Here is a 25899-nt window from a genome sequence, read left to right on the forward strand (position 1 = left end):
CAAGCAGCAGTACCATCTAGATACTCATAAAATCCATTTGCTTGCATAACATTTTCTACTTGGATGCGCCACAACAAGTAATTTGTACTATCCAACTTTATGTTGACAAACGAGTGAAAATTAGAGACAAGAAACAGAAGAGAAGAAAGTAGGGTTACCGCTGTTGAAGACATTATGCAAAAATCAAAGAAAATGCTGAAGAAGATAGAAATTGGTGAGCACAATCGATCTGTAACCTCAGGATCGTGAGACTTGCGTCTAGGGCTCTGATACCATGGGATCCCGCGTCCCTGTAGTGAGGAAAACTCGCTGCAAATTGCAGCCCCCAAAACGACCTCGTTTTGGGCCGTATTAGGTTGTCATGTGAATCCCCGGCCCCAGTAGCTCTAACCAAACTCACTCTCTCTCTCTCTGACCCGTCTTCTCCTTTTCGTTTTCTTCTCCAAGATCCTTCCTCCAACTCACCCCTCAACTTACAAGAAGACATGATCAGTCATCAGTTGCAATAATAATCAAAGGGGGACCAAAGCAATCACAGTAAACCTTTGATAAAATATCATAAGAAGATTATTACGGGAAAAAAAAAATATGACAAGAATTTGATGTCTTTTTGGGGATCCCGTGTTGAATGTATGCAAATTAAAGATTTGTGGTGTTGTTTTCTCTTCTGGTCTTGGACTTGATATTTGATTGGGTTTATATGGGGCCAATATGGGTTCTTGAGATTCACTCTAGTTTACTAATTGAATGGTTAAGCAGAGATTTATATGGGTTCTTCATATTTGATTCGATCGATTTTCTGGATTCCTTGATGACCATAGTAGATGGGGGATTAGGGGAGCAGATTTTTAGGTTGGGGAGAAGAAAATACAGTTATATAGAAGAGGAGAGAGAGAGAGAGAGCACTTGGAGAAGAAAATGCAAGAAGATGAGAGAGAGAGAGAGAGAGTTCGGTCAGAGCAAGGAGGGATTCACGTGACAACAAAATATGCCTCAAAACGACGTCGTTTTGGGGGCTGCAAATTGCAGCCAGTTTTCCTCACTGCAGGGACGCGGGATCCGATACCATGACGAAGATTGAAATCCAAACCAGAGAAGATAGAGAGAGAGAAAACACAATTCGTAACTTCTTGAATCTTGAATATATCTGTCTTACTTTATTACAAATGAGGAGCCAAAACCCCTTTTATACTCCACTCTGATCTCAACAGAATGCTAGCACATGCCAGCTCGACTGACTCTAACTAATTAACCACTAATCTCACTTTAAACGTAAAGGTTAAAGATATTCAGTAAAAGACTTATATACCCTTCTAATGGCTTTGCTGTACAGTATTATTATGTTTCTGATTCGCGTTTAGTCGAAGATCTTGGGTTTTGATTTGCTAAGCTAGGTGGTACACTTTGTATGTGCCTGTTGTAGTTCTGTTTCAGAATGTGTCTAGTGCAAGGGTACTTTGTATGGGGTGGCCATGTTTTGTAGTATTACTAGGGTATGCCCCTTCGAAGTTGTATGCTTTTGTTTGGGCATAATGAATTGATTACTTACTATAAAAAAGGTAGTACACTTTGTATCAATGATATTTACTACTAGTTACTCTAAATAATTGCATTTTGCTTCTGCCAAGTATCGTTACACGGAGACAAGAGTATATGTCTTACAACCAATTTCTATTACAATTTAAAAACGGGATTCAGCTTTGGATTTTAAAACTAGGAAATCAAAAGAGTTGGGGTTTATATAAAATAGTTGGAAAAAGGTCGAGGGTTTTGAATCCATTTTTCTCTTTCGTAGCTTGGTTTTACTTGGTTAAAGAATATTCATTCAAATCAATCCGAGTACAATTAGGACTCGCAATTCCTAGCCATATTGCCGCATGATAATCGCGGATCACCGATTGGCACAGCTTATTTTTACGTAGCCGGATCGGGAGAGAGAACTACGTGTTCGTGTGATTGAAAACCATCCTTCCTTGATCAGTTCCCCTTTTTTTTCTGCTTTGCTTAACCTTGACGTATCCTAAACTAGTTCCAAGGCAAGTTATTATTGTTAGGATGACCCCAAAAGCTTATATAGAGCCCTTTCTCTGCGTTGCCGAGAGTTTTTGGTCGGGGAGGAAACAGAGCAATGGGGAAACATATATATAGATACTACTTTGGGCCTAACTTTACCCAGTAGCTCAAGTACAAAATAACTTAAACTTGACCCGATTACACACTTAAATGGCCCACTTGCAAACATAATCATTTTATCCCAAACCCAAAATACAAACAAGACTTTAATTTTAGGGAAAATGACGGCTGAAAACGTGTTTTGTAATTAATACCCACCAAGAATATACTGAGAACATTTGTTAATGCTGAAAATATTTGGTGGGTATTAATTATCAAAACACATCACTAGACGTCATTTTCCCTTAATTTTAACACTATGAAGTTAGCCTTTCAAAACACTAAATGTAAACAAAAACAGAAAGTTTGCTCTTACCGCACGTTTATACCGCATGCGTGTGGAGTCCATTCCGGATCCCACAAAAATACAGAAAAATACCCATAAATTCTAAAATAATCTTTTATGGAGTCCTGTAAAAAATCACCCTACAGATTCAGAAAAAATATTTACCGATATCCGTTAGAGCTGATTTTTTACATGGCCCTATAGAAAATTATTTTAAAATTTATAAGTATTTTTCCTGTAGTTTTTTAGGATCCAGAGTAGACCCCACACGCGTGCAGTATAAATGCGCGGTAAGAGCCTTGTCCAGTAGGATGGCCATCTCGTCTAGTTGGATGGATCGGCACATGGTTTGGGAAATAAAACCGAGGCTTAAATCTTGGCTTGTCCGGTTGGATGGGCACCTCGTCTCGTTGGATGGTAGATCTTTTCCGGACACATGGCTTGAATTAAAAATCGGAGGCTGAATTTCCGACTTTGTTTTGACATTTTTGAGGTGCAACCGGATGGATTTGAGTCTTCTGCAGCCGTTGGCCTTCCGTTTTGCCTCATACCTCACTCACCTCACCTAGCTAGATCCACGGGTGCTAACCTTCGTTGTTTGGCTTGAAAATCATCACAACCGGCTTTTGGCACCTAAAACGCAAATGAAGCATATCCATATCTAGTGTAGCATAATTGCGGACTTAACGAATGTAAATTGGGGAGCTTAACATGCCAAATAGCATTTTCATTGGCTAGCAAATGGATTTCTTCTTCCATACCTTCAAATTGGTGCGAAGAAAGTCAAATTTTTGAGTACAAAAGTGTTTCATAATTTCAAGTACGGAAGTGTTCCATTTAATGTGAACTATAGCACGACTTTTGAAACAGATATAAAGGGCAAACTTCACATATTGTCATATACCCCATATGGTTAGCTCGATATGCGGATATATCTCATCACCTTCGTTAATTAGCACATTATACTTTGAGCTTTCACAAAGCACATAGTGTTTCATTCTAATAAATGATCGTAAAGGTGTAAAATAAATAATACGCATACCGGTATACACAGCGGAAATATGATTGAACTATCCTCTAGTCATTGTTGTTCAAGTTTGAACACCGAACACACACGCACTAGATTTAATTGTCTTCTAACCTATGCATGACTTGAGATTGCCTAGATTTGATGGAGATCATAGGCTTATAAAATGCTAGGTTAGGGACCATTAATCTTCCTTAAGAAACCTTATAGTTTCCCTCCATCATGGAAACTTAAACTTACAAATAATAGGGATAGTGGAAAGCCAAGAGCTCTGAAACCACAACTACAAACATAATGAAAGTGGGCAATCCCTTAATCACCCATGTGACTAAGTGGGCCTTAAAAATATTTCTTACAAAAGGATCCTGTATTAGAACATCGAGCAATCCATAGGAGTTGTAAGTGAAGTTCATCCCCCCCTGTTATCCACATCTTTGCTAATATGGGACGGAGAGAGTATTCGGTAATATGTGGTTTTCCAGATAGCATTGGCAGTTTGAAATCGTTTGGAAATAAAAGAGAGTTTCAATTTGTGGAGAACTCATGCGGTTCTATATCATTACAAAGACAGTACATTCTAGGTTGTTCTTCTAAAAAAGTCAATGGCTTTCCCGCCAAATAAAGTCACATAAAGACGAAAATAAGCCAATAAGCCAATTTTTTTGTCTTTATTAAAAAAAAAATTGGATTTTGATCGAAAATTTTTAGTTTTTAGATTCCTCTTGTCATGAGGATGCAATAATCTCCAAAAAAATGATGATAAGCCAAGTGATACGAAAAAAATTTGAATGAGGACAAAAAATAAGCCACTTTGGCTTTTTTGTCCAAACAACAATGACTTTTGTGCTTGACTCTGCTCTATTAGAACATGATGATTCACTAATGCCGCCAACTTGTTTGGTTGTGGGTTTGGAAAATGTTTGGGTAATCAGTGAGGAGAGAAAATAGAGTAATAATTGAAGATAGATGTAATGAATGGAGAGAGATAGAGAGAAAAATGAGATTAATGATTGGATATACAGATAATGAATGGAGAGAAAAATGAAAATAATGTTTGAAAATATAGGTAATTAGTGGATTTGGGTTTGGAAAATTTTTTCCGCCATTGTTGACTTCCAAACTTCTCTATTTACTTCTCTAAACGATGGGAATCAAGTTTACACCTCATTCCACTTAACTTTTTCCATAACTTTTAATTTGACCTTATTCAAAAAAAATTCGCATTTGTAGCCAAGATTTTGACCGGATACGAAATCACAGGTGCTCGATCTAGTGGTACTTTTATGGGGATTCTATCTATCACTGTAAGATCCCTATTCAAGATCACTACAGTTCCTTTTCGGGCATTAATTTTGTGTCAATTTTTTTGACTTTTTGATCTGTCTCGACTAGACGAATTGAGAAAAAAAAATACTTTTACCCAAATATTTTGGAAAATAACCACTTTCAAATAAAAAAAGTAAAAAAAAAATCAAATTTTTAATTAAAGGTGGTTATTTCCCAAAATATTTGTAACGGTTCAAATCTAGGATGAAGGGGCCTTCCTGCTGCCACCACGACACCTTCTTCGCTGCTACAAATAAATCATTTAATGGCAAATTTAATTGTGATTTTTGACACCAACAAATTTGATTTTGGCATAATCACTGCCCATATGCATTTATGATTATGAAAATGCCACCTGAAAATTAAATATTCTTGACTGTCCTCCTTTGAAAGTTATACCAGTAAATAAACCAAATGACCATTAAAAAATTCCCCCACTCGTGCACTTCTTGGCCGGTCATTTCTTGAGTGTCCTCTTTTAAAAGTTAGTTCTTGGTAATAATTGCCGAAACCCCAAGACTAATTTGACCAAGGCTTAGACCAGAGATCCGAGAGAAATCAAAAACTCTCAACATGTGCAGCTCGATAGTATATAGAGATAGACGAACAGTTGAGAAATTGACTTGAGCAGAGACTGGACCCTTTTAGTCCACCTAAAACCTGGCTGACAAAATGTTGGATATTCCAGAGGTATCCAACCTAAGGGCTAAAAGTAAATTGCCAAATGCCAATAGATGAAGTAGCCTCTAACCTTGTGAACCAAGCTTGCCTTAATGCCATTATCCTCGGTAGAGGCTTTAACACAAGACTGGGCCTTCATTTGGATGAGTTAGGCCTAAAACTTCAAAAACAAGAAAACGTAGTCTTCTTCATCAAAGAAGTAGCTTTCAAAATACACGAGATCTATGGATTCCACACATATTCTTCTCCAATCAAATCACCGAGGAATCCAATGGACTTCTGTGCTTCCACCAGCAACACAACAGACATTTCAAGCTTCACAATATGTACATATATACCTTCCCAAACGTAAAATTGATCAACTACATATGCACATAATCCCTACCGAACAAATGACCGAGGAGAATCTAATAAGCTCCTGAACTTCCAGTAGCACACACCAGAAATTTAAGCTCCACGATATATCCCCAGGCATGAACATAACTCAAAGGATGTGAACAAAAGCCACCACACAACTCTTTTTACTCTTTGGAATAACAAGAATAATGACAGCTGACAAGAGATCACTACACTTGCAGTTAGAAACAATGACATTAGAACGACCACTTCGATTTTATTATACAAGGGCACAAAAGCCCTCTGAACACATTTATGAGCTATATATTGCACACTGGACAACTAAATTGGCGTAGGGGAATATTACAGGAACATAAAAAATTAAATTAAACATACCTAGCTAGGGGAGGAGCTCTTCGAATGCAAACCGAACCACATGCACTTATCCTTCATTGCTTCTGACTCACTTGCATACTCTTTGAACTGGTACTCTTCTATCTTGAAGGTAGGAGGAACATTTCCTTCACTATAGCATTGACTGCACAAACTGAAATGAGATTTCATCTCCTTGAACCACGACCCAATGATAGGGTAATGGCAAACTGAGCAAACATGATAACCATGGTGATTCCTATCCACCTATTCAAGCTTTACTAAACCAGGCATGACACCGAAACCCCAATCAGGATCGTCAAACATAGCAAGGAATTCTGTAAAGGACACCATAGCTTAATCTGTTTCCCCATGGATTTCCAGTATCTCACTCATACCATGCGAGGGAATGTAGATGACCCTTAACAATTTGATGTAACAGGTCGCCATAACAAAGCATCAAATGTAACCCGTTTCCTTCTTTCAGCAGTGCCACCACAAATTGGGGCAAGAACCACGAAAAACATGCCCAAATCCACTCTACCCGACTCTGATTCATCCAATACAGAAAGGATTTTCTGGTTTATAGCTTTAACAGTTCCAACAAAAGTTTCTGGCTTCAAGAAATTGAGCAACCGGCGGAGAATTACCTCCAATGAAGCCTTGCGAATAGGTTTCTCAGGAACACCCATACCAGAATAGGACACAGGTGCATTGTTTTCAGTTATCTCCTTCTTCAAAAGTTCAACATCAAACCGACTCAACCTAGTTATCCTCTGAAATGCCCTAACATCAAGAGCAATTGCCAACTCCTGCCTCAATGTCATCCTCCCAGTAACCATCTTAAATTTTGATGGTTCTACAATGATAAACACCTCCTCCCCATTAGCCCCTCCATTCCCTTTCAACCTCTTTTTCTGTAACTGTTTTAAGTGCGATATAACATCGTGCAACTCAACCCTATTCGTCATTTTCAACACTTCCTTCAAAGCCTTCTTAGCTTCCTCATTTTCCCCAGCACCCCGAAAGCAACACAGCCTTATTGAGCTGTGCACGCCAATGGTTCGGCCAAACAGCCAAAACCCTAGTATACATCTCCAAAGCTCTCTGATACCTACCCATATCCATATAAAGCCCACCCAAATTATACAAAGCATCCACATGACCAGGTTTCAAATCAATAGCCTTTTGAAACTCCTTAATTGCATTCTCATCATCACCCATCGCGTGCAAAGCCAAAGCCAAGTCGCAATGGGCAGCGGCATAATTGTTTTACAGGTAAATAGCCTCTTCCAAGGCTTTCACAACCGCTTTATACTCGCCTACTTCGAACAAAGCACTACCCAACAGTATGAAAGCCCTAAAATGAGTTGGACAAAGAATAGCAGCCTCTCTATAATGCTCACAAGAACTGATACCATACCTTCACCTTCAAGTGAGATTCCCAAGTTGACATGTATCTGTGGAAGCAAATAAGACCATTGGTTTCCCCCGGCTTCGGCCGCTTCCAAAGCCAAAACAAACTCCTCTTTAGCCTCACCATGCCTCCCAAGAACATACAAACAATTCTCAGCCCTAAAATGTGGCCTCACATCAGCTGGTTGAAGCTCACAAGCTTTTTTAAAACCCACCAAAGCTTCCTTAGTTCCTTATACAATTGATGCTCATACAAAACCCTACCAATTGCCATATGCCCATCAAATGCCTCTTCTCTTGATCTTGCCCCATCTGCCCTTGTTCTCAAAACACCCAATTCTTTCACAAAAGCAGCATCATCATGCCCTGATTCTTCCCAAACTATCCTTTTCTATGAAATCTCAGAACTTGGCCCTAATTCCCCAGACCCCCCAGGATCCGAATAAACATCAATATTACTATTATCCCCACCCTTCATTTTCCCATCCTTCACACTTGCTTTGCTTTCAACCGTTTGATCAAAATCTCCAAATCGTCCCCCACCTTCCATATGTCGTTGAACACGATCCCGTGGTTCGGCGACGCCTCCCACGCCACCGTCTGCTGCTTCTTCGCAGGCTCCACCGCCGCCCGCTCATCGGCTATCGAGGACAAAGATGCCACACCATCACCTCCACTATCAGGCTTCAATTCAAGCCCTACGACATCAAAATGGCGATCGCCGTCGCCGTCGTAGGTACTGATGAGGCCATCGTAGGTCAGCCCCTTCTCGCCGTCTATGAATTCGCCATAGGTCTTGAAAACCTCATCCAGAATCAGGTTGATTTGCAGGCGCCCATTTCTTCACGGTTGAGGCCGCCGTCTCGATTGAAATCGAATTGTTGGAAGATTCGTTTTACTTTTTTCTGATCTGCTGCCTCTCGTCGTCATTTTTTCCTGTTGATTTTAGGCGGAGTATAACAGAAGGAATATTTTAGATGCAAACACTTAGACACATTTAATTTCTTTCCTTGGGCTGTGACTTGAAATTGGTAATACAATTCATGAGCAATTGTTTTTTTCGTTGCTAGACTTGTTAAATTACTTGCATTGTCTAAGGGTTTTTTTTTTTGGTGAAGAGACGCTAGTGCAATGTAGAACTTAGCAATGCAGAAGAAAATTAGACAATAATGATATTAGGTTTAAATATACAGCCTAAGTAGAAGCAACATTAACAGAAGGTACTGCAATACTTAGGATACACAAAAGTTAGGTGCATGTAGCAATTCAGCGCCGCAAAAAAGTGTTCTCCGAGGGCTGTTTGTAGTCCTCCTTTTTCTTCATGAAAGCAACAGCTAGTGGCAGATTGTCATCTTCCATAGAAGCGCTTGAACTTTCATCATGAAACGGCTGCTTGCGTGATTTGTGGTGGTGATTCAAGCTGAACTGTTGATGCACGAGGAGTGTGACCGTCTTTATCTATTCTGATATTATCAACGAGGTCACATTCATGGATATTAAACACTCATTGTCGCAGTTGATGAGTGCCATAGTTGTGTGCACAAACCCGAACAACATATTCCCTTGGTTTAGCGAATCTTTCTGTCGCCTGAATGGATAAAGTACCCTGTATTTCCTCATGTAGTTGTACAGGTTCGAATGTAATTGTGTATTTGCTATGTGGGAGTAGCTTTAGAAATGGCGGTTACCTCATGTGTGTTCTCCTTCAGGTATTGAGATGTTACGCAGAACATGTTCTCTGCAATTGTGGCAACAATAGTTCCAGTCTCATCTGTGAGATGCACGTTGAATCTACAGCTGTTCATGGAATAAGTTGCTCTCACAGGATGCGTAAAGCCCTGAATTTAGAAACAAACGCAACTTTTCACTTCTTGTCTCAACTATATGCAGCAATTTCATAGAACTGTAAGCACTAATACTATGACCTCACTCCAATTATAGATAATCTAATCTCGCATTATCTTTCTGGCAAAGGACACGAAAAAGCAAAAGATTGGCTTTCAGAAGCAATTAAACCATGCAGTTTGTATTGTCGAGAAACCGAGGAGGCGAGGATTGGTATCAAGAGAAATGGAAGTTCTCTAAAATTATCTGCAGTTTTTCCATTCAGTTTCGCATTCAGTTGATGTGGATTACTGCAATGCAAACCATGCCCCAACACCAACACCACAATCAGCTCAACAACAAAAACCTTGGTGACAAACAAAGAAACCATATTGCTAAAACCTCAAGTATCATCATACCGGGATGTGGATTTTTGGTGCCCCACCATTATAATTCGAAAATATGTTTGGTGCACTACTTTCATTTCTAAATAATGTAAACAGCTTTCAATGTTTTGAAAATTTGAGAAAGCATCAAAAGCTTACTTTCACTTCTTCCAAAATTGAAAATCCGGCTACCAAAACCTTCCCAACCTTCCGCTTCAACTTAACCCAGCTGAGGCCCGGGTTCGAGTCCTCGGAGTGCCACCTTTTTTCCCCCTCTATTTTCCCTTCTCCTTATCTTTTCCCAAACCCGTCGGGCCATTGAAGGCTCTCTCTCTCTCTCTCTCTCTCTCTCTCTCTCTCTCTCTCTCTCTCTCTCTGCTTTGTTTCACAGACTTGCTGGATTCAGAATCCAAATCCTTTGATTCATATGTGATACAATATTCTTTAACAACTAATCGATTTGAATCCTTAGAATTTGAGGGGAAATTGGTATTTTTGTTGTTGTTCGGTTTGGGTATATATCATCTGGGCATTGAATTTTGGAGGTTTTTTTTTGGTTTTGGGGTTGTTTATTGGAGGGGCGTAGAGATGAAAGTGGAGGTATGCATGCGAGATGGGGTTTGGAGTGAAGAAGACAAGGCTAGGCGGGCGGCTGTTTTGGGCGCTGGAGGTTTTGATTTTAGCTCTGTCTCGGCTGAATGCTCCTTGATTTCAATGGGGAGTGATGAAAAAAATCATGTTTACGTTCCTTATTTTTTTGTAAACAACAAATTAACACAAACATGTTTTTCACTTTCACTTTTTTTTAGAAAAGGTAGAAACTGATTTCAGTAAATAGTAAACAAAAAACAAAAAAGTGATAGTGTTACCAAACATAGCCAAGTGTCAAGAATTAGAGTTCAATGATGTGGTAAAAGCCCAAATGATAGCTAGGTAAATTTATAAGGGACTGCACCTTCACCTTCATTCATGAGGCCATGCTCATGAATTTCATCAACAAATACATGCGCTAGTACCATTCAGGTTCTGGTCGCTCAACAGACGTGGAAGCAAAATACTACCTGTACAACAAGGCAGATGAGTATTTTCTTCCTTTGATTCCCTCCAATCGAACTTAATATCCAACCTATGAAAAAATCTCTTCGAATAGCAAGTAAAAATAAAGATAGCTTTCAAATAGCAAAGCTGGTTACTCAGCATTCAATAATATTGGAAGATCATCTGCGTTATACCTTGTCGCGAAACACACAATCAAATCAAAATCGGAGGAGAATGAGTGATCGTGGGGAATGAGGACCGATTATTTCTCAACCTTCGAAACAAGAGAACGAAAATTGACTTGTATTGGCTTTTGGTTCTTGAGAGAAACTGTCAAAGAGCAGGTACAAAAAAAGAAAAAATGGCTTTTGCTTCTTGAGAAGGAAAGTGTACAGAGGTTTCCTACTTCCCACCCACTCCATGTCCATGGCCATAAAGGTAGCTTATAAGAAGAGGCAAGGATATGACTTTTGACCAGAAAGTGTATGCGTTCACACTTTCTGAACTGAGGAGAGCTTTGGTGAAATTTTTGTATGACAAATTTGGAATTTTGTTTTAACAGGAGAAAGTTTAAAACTTTTTAGTTGTCTCTTTGTATTTTGAAGTATGACTACAGCAGAATTCATGGTTTAAGAAAGATTCCTCAATGAAGTCCTTTCATTGAACCTTAATGGATTATACATATTTACAGAGAGGGCATGAAGTTACAATTACGCCCAACCGGTTAAGCTTGTGGGCTGCCCAATCGAGGGGCAAAATTGTCCAAATCGACCAGAAATTGGCTACCGATTTAAGTAATTGCCAAAGTGATTCTTCGTGTATAAGGTTAGGATATATCCTTGAAACAAGTAAAGTTACACTGAGATTTACGTAGTTAAGGAAACTTGCTACGAAAAGCAACCACTGCATTACTTTTGTATTTGTACCTATTTCCTCGCTTTGTTATTTAGTCTCCTCTTACTTCTTTTTTTAAAGAGGAGAGAGAAGAGGAACACATAATAGATGTGAAGTTGCTTTTGTCTTTTACATGTTACTGGAGTTTAACAGTCTTGATTCATTATGTTATGATTGCTACGATTCATTATCATGATTGTGCGATGTTTAAGGTACAAGATGCTAAAGATGATAGATTTGCTCTTGATGTTGAGTTTGAAGATGATGAGATAGATCCTGCAATCAAAGAAAAAATTGATAGGTAAGCTTATTGAGGTTCATTTTGAATGAGAGTGTTATTTATCTGTGAATCAAGATATGCCATTATTACTCTTATCTTCCATAATATACATTTTTGACATTGTCTGAGCAATGTAGCACTCATACTTTTCCAAGACCGTTAATAACCTCATGGTTCTCTGTGTTTCCTGTTGTGAGGCTTGTTAGAAAACACTAATAACAAAGTCAAATCCTAAGTCAATAAATCAAACCAACCATAGTAATTGCCTTTGATCCCAATACCTTGGTTAGTGCCCTTCTATCATTTCTTTCCTGCTACGTTGTGCCTTAATTTAAGCCAGCTTATTCATACAAAGGACTGATAACCTAAATCAGTTTTATTATTTGACTGGAGTGGATGAAAATAAATATAAATATTTACTTTACACATTCATATACTATTGTGTGACTTTATCTTTGTCATGTTTTTTTTTTTTGATTATGAGTCGGTTTATGATAACATTGCTTTACCAGTTGCATCTTTTTAAATACTCGTGCATATTGAACGCCATGTGAAAATTAAGATATTTTCCAATTTGATCCCCCCTTTAATTATGAATTATGTGTGATACATTATAGCTTACTTTTCTTTAGCTACTCACTTTTTACAGAAGCTGTAGCTCAAGTAAACAAATTTTGGTAGACTTTACACGGAATTAGCATTAATCCATTAAAACTTTTTGGAGACGGATACGACTACCATGCTTAACGAAATTATAGAAAATGTGAAGTTCTTGAGGCTCCAAGTCAATAGTCTTATATCATCTTCAAAGTGGTAACCATTTTTCCTATGTCATTGTTATCTTCACACGAATTTTGTTAATTTTCATAAAAAAAATGTTCCTGAGGATCTGTTCTGTCTTTCATTTCAAGAGGAAACTTGGAGGTATTATTTCTCTTAAGGTCCCTAAAAGATTGCCTCATTATATTTTTTCCGGTCCAAATACCTTCGCTTTCTCTAGCTAGCACAAACTGAACTCCAATGCTAGTCCTTTTGCAATCATATATATAAACCTGTAATCAAAGTCATGCACCTAATCAAACTTATGCAGTTTACAATTCTATAAATATTTAACATCGTTCTTCTCAACGGACATGACAGACGTGTCTTGCTCATCGCGCCTCACCTCATCTGAATACAAATTCTGCGTTCTACTGTAACGTTTGTGTTTCTAATGGTGACTAGGCTGGGGAAAGCAGAGAAATATTAAACCTCTTGTTGGGATACATGTGCTTTTCATGCCATTGGGCGAAAAATTCGTGGCGAGAGTAGCTCTGTGGAGGTTTTTTTTTTGACCAGTCTGTAGTGGAGGTTTGGTGTAGCTTGTCGCTTAATTTACTATATTATCTAGTACCTTATTTGGTCAGATTTTTTCCCATGTTTTTTTCCTTTCTTTCAAGAGATTAAATTCTTCCACCTGCTGCCATAAAAAATCTCACTTTTCCACCACCACATTTTTTGTTTTTATCGTGTATTTATTATTGATGTAAATCATTCATCTTATAAATCCTATATAGTAGTGTATCCATATAAAAAATAAACTTGATCGAACATCAATAGGAGTATTAAAATTGAATTTTACTTTATAAAATAAATAAAAATAAAAGCTAAAGTAAGGAAGGGAAGCTGTTTTCCTCAAGCCGCTATTCTTGACTTTAGGAATAGAGTAAGACCTTTACCTAAACCTCGCAAGTGGGGGATAATCGTACTAGTATATCCCTCCGAATGGGACAAGGATTCCTAAGGCTCATTTTTTTCTTTATGAAATTCTCGTCCTATTTTATCATTATTGACAGAAATCAAATTGTTCTTTTTATAAACTAAAATTCAAATTTTGACATATTTATTAGCTTCCGATCAAGTTGATTTTTTGCATGGCAATATTATATTGCAGGTCTTAAAGTATGAATGGTGTAAATTACAACAATAAACACTTGATAGGACCCATAATAAACGGTGGTAAAAAAAATGAGATTTTACACCGGTGGCAGATAAAATTTATTCTCTTTCTTTCAATTCCTTGGCTTTCGTTTCAAGATCACTTGGACCCATTTTCGAACTCTCACTCATAGGATGCATTCAATGGTAGTTGACGAGGTACCCCATTTCCCGCTTCTACTCTTTTTGGAGTATCAATGAAGAGAATGGAGATGTAACCTTCTGGATAATCCTTGGGTTTGATGCACCCAAAAGCTTGCCTCAGCTGCCGGGTACTTCTTCAAGATGGGGGTGGAAGGAAAAAATCTGGCTTGTATGCAAGTCCTGCAGATATGTGCCATCCAAGTGATCTCAATCGATGGATGATATCTTTAATGGTCCAAATTTGTTGTGATCGGTAAAATCTTTTATTACTAGTAATCGATTCAGCAAATTTGAACCATTGATTTTCAAAATGAACGATTCAGATTAAACTGCACGATCTTCGGAAGGAAAGCTGACCCACGGTAAGATTGACGGATGCTTTTCAACTGTATCCGTGCACCGTTTCCACTTTCCAGGATATTTTTTTCTAAAAGAAAAAGTTGATGGATACTTTCAGTTTCAGCCATATCTCTGGCTCTTACCATATGGGGGCTTTGAGTAGCTTTGTTTGCAAGTTTTCGTTTGAACACAAAAAAAAAAAAAAAAGGAATAGCTTTGTTTGCTTTTGTTCTTTTTTTGGGGGTGCCAAGGAATGTTGCGGCCATATATAATTAACAGATTTTTTCCCGTGGCAATTTCACAAGTCCACTTCCAAGCCAGTCGCCATCCGTAGCAGGAAAGAGTCAAAGCCCGTTTCAGAACATCTTTTTATAAAATAAGTACTTATTTTATATTTTTAAACTTAAAAATAATATAAATAAAAAATAATTTTTTAAATTTTTTTGCACCGTATTAAAGATCTCAATGAGATCTTTCAAACAAGATTCATATTGCATATTTTTAAATTTCAATAAATCCATCATTTTTGAGCTTGAAATTGTCTTATTAAAAAATAAGTATTTATTTGACATTCGGGAACAAGGCCTCACTCTCCGGAGAGTTTTTTTTTTTTCTTTTGTCAAACTTTATTCATCATCGAGATATGGGGGAGTTAGTGAGTTAGTAGGTTAATTCACCGAGGGAGGAGACCAAGAAAATCAACTTGACAAGCTTGGTTTCTCAAAGCAATCATTCTACCTCCACACCCAAACACACACCCATTTACACACCCCCACGCACAATAAGGGTGGAGCCCGCACACACTATACACATAATGTGTGGGAGGGCCTCACCTCTATTATGAGTGGGGGTGTATAAATGAGTGTGTAAGTGGGTGTGAAGTTAGAATTTTGGTTCTCAAAGTCATAAGTTAACTGTCCACAAACTTGATGAAGTTGATTGTATCATTTTCATGTCTTCTAAACTAAAAGTTTCAATTAATTTTCTTGAATAAGCCACATAGTAAAAACTCAAATTCGAACCATTATATTGAGCACACGTGTTTGTGTAACGCACGAATGATTACACTAGTTTTATTCTAAATAGATTCCATCAAAAAACACACACAGAGACACAAGCAGAACAAATATTAAAGTTCGTTCTTATTTTTTCATGTCATGAGGCTAGCTGCATGATCCATGATCGCTCCAAATTGGCATGGTCGGCATTCGTCCACAGTCATTACGGGCTTGTTCGGCTGGGTATTTAGGATTGGGATTCTAAATTATTATTGTACTCCAACATCTATTCATTATCCCTATCTCCAACCACTACTTTTATTTTTATTTTTATCTCTCTCCAATCATTACTTCAATCATTACCCCTTTCTCTCTACCCTAATCGTTACAAATCCAAATCCAAAAACTAAAAAACGAACAAGCCCTACGAGTTTTGAGAAGGATGCACTCCCTCTCTGCTTCGGTGCTCTTCTCGGACCCCTTCGAGGGCCTACAACTATATTTTGCAAAAACATAAATTTCACAATCTGTTATACTAAAGTGGTATTAGTCGACAGCATTTTACAAGGCTTGCAAAATAGCGCCCCTCTATATAAGGGCCACCAATTATAATTCAATAGTTATTCTACCATGGTTATTTAAAGAAAAAACTAATTAAACAAGATACTTACATCACCCGTGGTGCAACACTAGCGCTGAGGCTCACTGTGCTTGGGTCTATCGCATATCTGCCAAAAACGAAAGAATTGCTTTGTTTGCTTTTGTTCTGTTTTTTGGGGGTATCAAGGAATATTGTTGCGGCCATACTACCAAACAGATTTTTTCCCGTGGCAATGGTAAAGTCGCAAGTCCACTTCCAAGCCAGCCGCCATCGGAAGCAGGAAAGAGTCAAAAGCCCGTTTCAGAATATCTTTTTAAAAAATAAGTATTTATTTAATATTTTTAAACTCAAAAATAATATAAATGAAAAATAATTTTTTGATTTTTTTTTGCACTATATTAAAAGTCTCAATGATATCTTTCAAACAAGTTCCATATTGCATATTTTTAAATTTCAATAAACTCATTATTTTTTAGCTTGAAATTGTCTTATTAAAAAATAAGTACTTATTTGGCGTTCGGAAAGAGGCCTCACTCTCAGGAGATTTTTTTTTTTCTTTCATCAGAGTAATTTATACATCAGCAGGATATGGAGGAGTAATGAGTTAGTAGGTTAATTCACTGAAGGAGGAGAATGAGAAAATCAACTTGACAAGTTTGGTTTCTCAAAGTCATAAGTTTACTGTCCATAAACTTGTTGAAGTTGAGTGTATCATTTTCATGTCTTCTAAACTAAAAGTTTCAATTAATTTTCTTCAAATAGGCCACATAGTAAAAACTCAAATTCAAACCGTTATATTGAGCACGTGTGTTTGCGCAACGCACGAATGGTGACACTAGTTTTATTCTAAATAGACTCCATCAAAAAACACACACAGAGACACAAGCAGAACAAATATTATTAAAATTCTTTCTTATTTTTTCATGTCATGAGGCTGGCTGCAGGATCCATGATCGCTCCAAATTGGCATGGTCGGCATTCATCCACAGTCATTACAAGTTTTGGGAAGGATGCCCTCCCTCTTTGCTTCGGTGCTCTTCTCGTACCCCTCCGAGGGCCTACAATTATATTTTGCAAAAGCATAAAATTTCACAATCTGTTAGACTAAAGTGATATTAATCGACAACATTTTACAAGGCTTGCAAAATAGCGCCCCCTCTAACGGTCATCAATTATAGATCCACAGTTATTCTACCATGGTTATTTAAAGAAAAAACTAATTAAACAAGATACGTACATCAACAGTGGCATTCAGGTTTGCAATCGCAAGAGGGCGAGCATCCGCAGGCAGAACCGCCGCAACTTGGTACTTCGATGTTGTTTTCGGACCCGTCCGAAGGCCTACAAATATATTTTGCAAAAACATAAATTCAGCAGTTTGTTATACTACAGTTGTATTAGTTGATCAAGATGTATTTTTTAAAAAAACTAAAAAATATACACACCTCTTCACTGGTGGTGCTGCACTAGCAAAGGAGGCCACTGTGGCCACTGTTGGGTCAATCCCAGATCTGCCAACGAATTTGAGAAAAATAATAATATTAACCACACATCAAATATAGTTTGCAAAAATATAGAATTCCATAGTCTGTTACAACAGTGGTATTAGGCCAATTTTGGCCAAATAATTCATCAGGATTATTTTTTGTCCTTATTCAATTTTTTCTTATTTTTTAGTTTTTCATTAATTTTTTGTGAATTATTATTTCTTCACGATGAGAAGAATCTAAAGAATAAAAAATTACAATGTGAAACAAAAAATTTTAAATAAAGACAAAAATAAATCAATTAGATAAATTTTTTTGGCTTTATTCAAAATTTTGATATTTTTTTGCCATAAATAATCTAAAGTGATTATTTTAGTCCATCAGAAGTTATTTTCAGAAAAACTAAACAAGATTACAAATGCTAGGTACCCAACCCAATCCCACAAAGCGAATAAGATTTTGGATTCCTGCAGCGAGTAATTCTCGCTGCATCTTCCAGTGAGCCAAAACGTCGTCATATAAGTCGCCGACTAAGGCACCAACTCTTGCCTCAACGCTTCAACCCTTTTGCTCCTCACTTTGTACGGTGCAATGGTTGTGTGAGCCCTACTTTTGGGGTTTCACATAAGTAAATCTACGGCTCAGATCAAGAGTTTATAGGGCACATAATTGAATACAGTAACTTTGCCCTTTTTTTCCAACTCCGTTCATTATTTAGGATCCTGAATTCTAAAGTAACAATTGGATGTTGAATTAATTAATTATAATTATTGAATTGAACTGATTTTTTATAAGATTACTTGAACTATTATTTTAAAATTATTGAACGATTCAAATTATTTGTAAGAGAGTTCAAAAATAGGACCCACACAACCATTGCACTGCATGGGGAGGAGCAAAATGGCTGAAGCGGCGAGGCAAAAGTTGGTGAGCCAACGTTTTGGCTCGCTGGAAGATGCGGCTCACTGTAGGGACTCCAAGTCCACGTGGAGAGCCAAGAAATGTAGGTGGGTCCTGCCTATTCTATGTCTCTCTCACACACCCCCATAAGTCCACAAACCAAACTGTAATCAGAACCCAGAAAAAAAGAATAATAAACATTTTCAGGCGCACAAACATCATAAAAATTACTATGATTAGGATACTTCTGCTAGATAAATTAAATGCCTAAACAAAAATAATGACAAGGAAATCGATTTTGGCATTCCAGTTTTAACTACTGACACTTCACTTTGTATGTTAATTATGTGATATTACAAAATAAAAAGTAGAGTGCTATTGGCTAAAAGTAAAGTGTCAAAATCATATCCCTAATAACAGCCAAATAAGGCAAATAGATATTATTAGAAAAAAGATGAGAATAGCTTGTGAGGTGATCGAGACACATGATGACGCCCTTCTAAGGAACGATACATGAACATCCCCTTCTGCACGGGGTTGGATAATGTTCTTTCCCCAAGATACAACGACTTTCAAGTTCTCTTCGGTGCAACGAATCGAACTCACGAACCATGTAGTTTTCCGACACTCGAAATCCGTATAAATGCATACAGATTTCTAGCACTGTTGTGTTTTACAGTAAAGAGGAAGAGTCTGATAATAGGTTGTATCTTAGCCGACTAGTAGGTGATAGATATATATGCAATATATGCAACCAACTGCTAGAAGAAATAGGAGATATCCTTCCGTATATAGGAGTATCTAACAGAATACTACTAGTAATATTTAGGAGTAAAACAATGAGACCCAGTCAAATGGGTTCGAGTTTGGTTCCTCTGCCATTTCTTGGGAATCGAAAGATCCTTCAATTTTAATTTAATATTTAAGAATATAACATTGAATACAAACTATCTAAAAGATATGAGGATGAGCACACGTAATTATTTACCCTTCACACACTTCCTTTCTCTCTCCCTCCCTCCCTTCCCATGCACTGCCACTGACAATTTTTTTTTTATGCATAAGACATTTCAACTATTGCTTCATCTATACTCTCTTCATTTTTAAATATTTGTCAGGTCTGCAGAACAATAACTTAAAAATAATAATAATAATTCGAAATTTCTAAACAAATCAAAAGAACTCATTAATATACGTAAATTGTTGAAAAAAAGAGGAATTTTTCTTGCAAAAAGAGTACTATTATTTTTGAGATCTCATTTTACACACATTACGTATGTATGTTCTTGTAGACATGAAAGCAGGGGATGAGTTTACCAAAAAAGAAAGCAGGGGATGAGGAAGAAACAACAAAACCGAATTCGAGCCGTGAAAAATGCATGCCAATACACACACGGTATGTATGTATATATATATTCTTGTAGACATGAAAGCAGGGGATGAGGAAGAACCTAAATGGGGTATTCAAAGAACTCTCTTGCTCACCCAATCCGCAAATCAGATCCCACTGCCTTCCCATAGCTCCCTCAATCCACACACCTGCATATCATTATATAAGCAGATACATATATATTGATAAAAAACAGAGGACAATGTGATTATCAACCCACAATTGGGAAAAATCCAAATGGTCATAAAAATCAAGTGGAAAAGAAAATGAAAAAATTTGCGCAAAATCCACCTCTGTAAGTAAACCAGGTATGTATGTGCTCTGTCTAGCTTTGTGGCTGTGGGTATATTAATCGGAGCATTTTTCCCATATCTGATTTAGAATTGAAGTCGTTTAAGTAAAAAATAAAATTTGCTTGATGACCAAAATTGATCAGAAATTATAGATTTTTGGTTTGGAATACTCCATCACAAAGAAGAGGACAAAGGGTAGATTTTTGATTCTGCCATTTCCCTTCCTAAATATTGCTTTACTTTATTGTTTGTTTGTGGGCATTGGACTCCGAATTCCTCCAATGCTCTAAAAGAACTGCAACTTGCAGCTCATCAAAATGGCGGTGTTTTGGGCCAAGAATCTTTTCTTAAATACAATGGTTAAAGCTGTCTTGTTAAATTGAAATGGATAATAATAAAGTCTTTTCTCAAAACAGAATTAATATACAACTTGTGTACATTTCTTTTTATAGTAAATGAAATTTTCTCTTGAACATGGCTCATGAATATTCCTATCAAAAACAAATCTTCTGCCCATGATTTCCATTTTACATTATTAGTAGTCTTGTTGGCCCATGTGGATTCCTTTCCTATAATTTAGGGTTTTGACCCAAGGACACATTACGTTTGCCAGAACCCAATGGCCTAAGGCCCAATCTGATGGTCTGCAAAGTGGATGTCCAGTTCATAAGGAGGTCGACCAAGTTCGTGAAATGGTCATCCGGTTTCTCGTTTGGTGGTCTATTTGTTTATCTGTTCTGCCATTGTTGACTTCCAAGCTTCTCTAAACGTTGGGAATCAAGTTTACATAGATTATGGTTCAACGTTCATATATGCAATTACTGAAGATCAACAAATTGACCACCAAACGAGAAACCGCTTCGAATCTCAAAAAATTACCAACCGGTCCTGTTTTGGGCCTCCTAATTCCCGTTAAGGATGGATAATCTGTTTAATTACGTGGAAGGTTTAATGGGGTGCTCACGTCCTACACGTGTTGCAGAAGAAGAAGAAGAAGGGTATTATCGTCATTAAAAATATTAAATTCCTTACCGTGCTTTTTGGGCTGGCCTAGGAGCTATTGGAGTTTTGATCCAGTTTTTTTGGGCCTTGGTTCAATCATGCATGTAAAATTTTCATGAGGTTCTTCCGGACCGGTCCTATTTGAGTGGAATATGTTCCATTAGGGCGTGTTTGATAGCAGATTTTATTTGGAGGGGATTGGTAATGAGGTGGGATTAGGATAGGGATTGGTAAAGAGATGGGATTGATAAGGAGATGGGATTGGTAATGAGTATGTTTGTTTTGCACCGGATTAAACGATAGGAGTATTATCTACCATGTTTGTTTTACATGGGATAGGATTGGATTAAAATGCCTATTTCCATTTTTACCCTTATGCAAAATAGTAAAAAAAATGAAGCAAAATTTAACTCTTCTATTTTTCCATGTGTGGCTGTTATATAACTATTACAAAAATAAAAATGTTACAAAATTTAACTCTTCTATTTTGCAATCACAGAAACGGAACAAAACCATGCACTAGCAATCAATAACTGGTATCCGAAGTATACAGGGGGATTTTGGTTTTCTTCATTTATATAGATAGATGAGGGTAATTGTGTCAATTTATGAAAAAAAGAGGGCATAAAAGTCTTGCAACACCAATCCCAGGGGAATGGGATTGGTAATAACACCCCCCTCTTGGGTTGGGTAATCCGGCCAATGTGTGGGATTCACAATCCCATGGGACTCCTAATCCCACCCACCAAAATCAAGCCAAACAAGCAATTTCAAGTCCAAACCACTTTATTAGTCCAATCCCAAGTCCATAACTGGCTATCAAACATGCCCTTAGGTCCAGCACAAATGCGCACAAGTATCTTCCCACAAAGTTCTATTTGCACGCGCGCGTATTGTTCCACTTTGTCTCTCTCTCTCCTCCGTCGTCTGTCCCACGCGCACCCCACTCCCTCTCTTTATTCCACGTAGCAGAGTAAAAGCAATTAATGTAGAGTTGGGACACAAAAAGTCAAAATGTCTTTCTCTCTCCTTTCTGTTTTCATCCCTCTCTCTCTTCTATCATTTTCTCTCTTCTTTTTTAAATTCAAAAAACTTAAAATCTTTTATAACTTTTTTTCACATATCTATTATTTACAAAATTTATATTTTTAAAATGTACTTGTAGAGATCTAGCTAATGAGACCAATATTGAATATAAAATTGTGAAAAATTAAATTTCTCTATCCGTTCGATATTTTACTTTTAGGTCTAGAAAATAGAAAGTAATTTCCATCAAATCTCCTCTAATTAACGAAACACAAAAATCCTATGAAAATACCTAAAATCCTAAACACTGTAAGTACCTAACCCCTACGGCACCCTATGAAAGTGCCTAAACCCCAAGGTACCCTATTAAAATGTCTAAACCCCTAAGGTACTTTATGAAAGTTCCTAAACCGCTAAAACCTTATAATAGAAAAGTGCACCCTAAAACCCTTATAAAAGTGTCTAAACCTAAACTCTAAGACTTTATGAAAGCGCCTAAACCTAAACTTTAGGGTACCCTGAACTTTAGAATATCCTAAAACCTAAAAAATGCTTATTTACAAAAAAAAAAAAAAAACACTACTGCTATTAGTATAAGATTTTAAATAAAAAAAGTAAGAGAGAGGAAGAGAGGATGGAGAGAGGGGCAGGAGAGAGAAATGACGCATGAGAGAGGGAGGAGGAGAGCGAGACGAAAAAGGACAAGAAAGTGATAGGAGAGAGAGAGTACTTATCTTGGCTGGCCAAATCAGAAGGGTGCAGTAAAGGGGGGCAGCCAGGCAAGAATGGGTATAGCGCGTGGGTTTTGTTTTGGGAGAACCCACAGGATCTACAAGGCATCGCACATATAGTGCATAGGATTTGGTGGGCTACAAACTCGAAATCTAGGACCGGCCAGTATTTTCTTCAATTTTCATTTCCTGAACCCGCAACGCAACATAGGGATCAGATTTACAAGCCAAACCGTTCTAAGTATTTGTATGACTAGCATGGGAGAGGCTGATGATCAAGATTCAAGACTCAAGAGACCCTAATTTGTACTCTTTTGTCCATCAAATGGCGCGTTTGGTTCTCCATTTGCTTAAGGTCTATTGTTTCAGCAAATAAGTAAGTGTAGCCAAACAATTTATCTCACTATGAACTCCGACCTATATTGCCCACTATTTACTAGTAACTTGTAAGATCCCACTAATCAATAGTAGTCACTAACTACGTCCCAATTTGTTTGTCTACTTTTTAAATTTAACATGTCTTAAAATGTTTGTTCAATTTTAAATAGACTTTAAGGCTCCGTTTGGAACTTAAGGAAATGAAAAGAAAAGAAAAGAAAGGAAAAAAATAGAGAAGGAAAATGGAAAAGAAAATTTATTATTCACTAAACTTGAAATTTTTATTTTCTTCTCTCTTTCTTTTTCAACCAAACAATAGAAGGGATTTTTTCTTAATTTTCCTTTCTTTTCCTTGAGTTCCAAACAGAGCCTAAAAGTTTCAATTAATGGACTCTTTTGACAAAATTATGCATAAAACAATGCACACTCTCATTTAATGTCAAAAAAAAGTGAGGGGCATAATTGAAAATTCAAAACTTTAATAGTAATCATTTTGCTCCAAAAAAGTTGAAATTTCAAAATTAGACAAACAAATTCGTACGGATCGAGTATGAACATGTCCTAAGATAAGTACTCCAAAAATCAGCAGAATGGATTGGGATGCATCCCAATTGTATCATCTGGACATCCACTTAAGTTAACAAAACAAAAAGGCAAACATGGCATAATAAATTCTAGGCGTTTGATTTGCTTACCGGACTTGAAGTTGAACTGAATCTTCCTCGTATTCTGGTCCAAACCAGAGGGCCCAACAGCCTCCGACCACCCAGCCAAGATGTTAACCCCCGGCTCAATCACATCCGGCTTCAACACCTGCTGCGTCACCATATTCGGCCCCCTCGAGCTAAACGCCGCCACCACAGGCGACGGCCTCACATTCAACACCGTCCCACCGAAACTCAGCACCGCCGTCGCCCCGTCCTTCCTCACGTAGTCCCTTATCAAGTCCCCCACCTTCCTCCCCACCGCCACCGCCGGCAACAAGTGGCTGTCCGCCACCAGCTCTTCCCCGCTCGCCGCCGTGTTCGCCAGGATCATCCCCACCCCGCCCGCGTCCCTCACCACCAAACCCTTCTCCACCCGCGCGTTGATCCCGCTGTCACACAACACCAGCTTCCCACGCACCACGTCCGGTTCGAGCGAACCGCGCAAACACAGATTACTCGAACTGTTCTTCCCCGTACTATAAACCAAACCAACCGGTTTCTTCACCATTCCCTTCCCGCTGTACAACGACACCCCGGTTAACAGCTTGCCGTCCCACATCACGACATAAGCCGGAAAATCCCGGTCTATCGTTTCAGCCCCGACCGTCCATATCCAAGTCGCCAAGTTGGCAAGCGAGCCTTCCCCGGGCCCACTGTTTCCGGCCGAGCAAGAGACGAAAATGCCCTTCTCCGTCGCCGTAAACGCACCAGACTTGATGTTGAACTGAATCTTCCTCCTATCCTGGTCCAAACCAGAGGGCCCAACAGCCTCCGACCACCCAGCCAAGATGTTAACCCCCGGCTCAATCACATCCGGCTTCAACACCTGCTGCGTCACCATATTCGGCCCCCTCGAGCTAAACGCCGCCACCACAGGCGACGGCCTCACATTCAACACCGTCCCACCGAAACTCAGCACCGCCGTCGCCCCGTCCTTCCTCACGTAGTCCCTTATCAAGTCCCCCACCTTCCTCCCCACCGCCACCGCCGGCAACAAGTGGATGTCCGCCACCAGCTCTTCCCCGCTCGCCGCCGTGTTCGCCAGGATCATCCCCACCCCGCCCGCGTCCCTCACCACCAAACCCTTCTCCACCCGCGCGTTGATCCCGCTGTCACACAACACCAGCTTCCCACGCACCACGTCCGGTTCGAGCGAACCGCGCAAACACAGATTACTCGAACTGTTCTTCCCCGTACTATAAACCAAACCAACCGGTTTCTTCACCATTCCCTTCCCGCTGTACAACGACACTCGGGTGAACTGCTTGCCGTCCCACATCACGACATAAGCCGGAAAATCCCGGTCTATCGTTCCGGCCCCGACCGTCATTATCCAAGTCGCCAAGTTGGCAAGCGAGCCTTCCCCGGTCCCACTGTTTCCGGCCGAGCAAGAGACGAAAATGCCCTTCTCTGTCTCCGTAAACGCACCGATCGCAATCGTATCCCTATAATACGGAGCGGAACCGCCACCGAGAGAGAGCGATAAGACATCGACGCCGTCGAGGATGGCCCGATCCATCCCGGCCAGGATATCCGACCCGAAACACCCGGTTTTCCAGCAAACCTTGTAGAGAGAGAGAGAGAGAGAGGAGTTTTGATTCTGGTCGGAGTGGGAAGTGTGTATTTATATGCACTGTGGATTTTTGTATCGAGAGAAGGGAAGTGCTACAATACACACCCCTTATTTGGATGTGTATCATATGCACCCTTATTAAAATACACTAAAATGTTACGAATCTATTGCTAAAAAGTTACGAATCATATTGTTGAAAAGTTACGAATTTTTAATATAAAAGTTACGATATGAAATAAAATGTTATGAATGACCGGTACTACAAGTAATTTTTTATGAAGTGACACAATATGAACCATACAATAGGTGCATATG

At 38.6% G+C, this 25899-nt stretch overlaps 2 protein-coding genes and 1 pseudogene across 3 annotated transcripts in view; all 3 read right to left on the reverse strand.

Annotated features, from left to right (window-relative positions):
* The window catches only part of LOC131330393 (subtilisin-like protease SBT1.8), a 52181-nt gene extending 26606 nt beyond the window's left edge, over positions 1-25575 (reverse strand). Inside the window, exons 1-2 of the mRNA XM_058363953.1 lie at positions 24720-25575; positions 19936-20023 (exon numbers count right to left, since the gene is read on the reverse strand). Of these exons, the coding sequence (XP_058219936.1) occupies positions 19936-20023; positions 24720-25530 (899 nt within the window). The 5' untranslated portion in view covers positions 25531-25575. The remainder of the gene's footprint in view (positions 1-19935; positions 20024-24719) is intronic.
* Positions 6081-8546, reverse strand: LOC131330192 (uncharacterized TPR repeat-containing protein At1g05150-like; annotated as a pseudogene).
* On the reverse strand, positions 6081-11145 carry LOC131330201 (uncharacterized). Of its 2 annotated transcripts, none has more exons than XM_058363699.1 (3): positions 10788-10808; positions 9305-9454; positions 6081-9074 (listed from the first exon to the last, which is right to left on the reverse strand). In XM_058363699.1, exons 1-3 carry the CDS (start codon positions 10791-10793, stop codon positions 8883-8885), a joined length of 348 nt encoding a protein of 115 aa, XP_058219682.1. In that variant the 5' UTR covers positions 10794-10808; the 3' UTR covers positions 6081-8882. The 2 variants fall into 2 exon arrangements, with proteins under 2 accessions (XP_058219682.1, XP_058219681.1); XM_058363698.1 differs by having other exon boundaries at positions 8757-9074; positions 10782-11145.
* Positions 25576-25899: the final 324 nt, after the last annotated feature.

Source organism: Rhododendron vialii, chromosome 6a (assembly GCF_030253575.1).
Source record: "Rhododendron vialii isolate Sample 1 chromosome 6a, ASM3025357v1".
NCBI lineage: Eukaryota > Viridiplantae > Streptophyta > Magnoliopsida > Ericales > Ericaceae > Rhododendron > Rhododendron vialii.

Excerpts from the sequence above, each read along its gene's own strand:
- LOC131330201 (XM_058363698.1), bottom strand. Across the intron at positions 9,075-9,304 it reads TGAAGGAGAACACACATGAG|ATAAAGACGGTCACACTCCT; the intron begins GTAACCGCCATT and ends ATATCAGAATAG.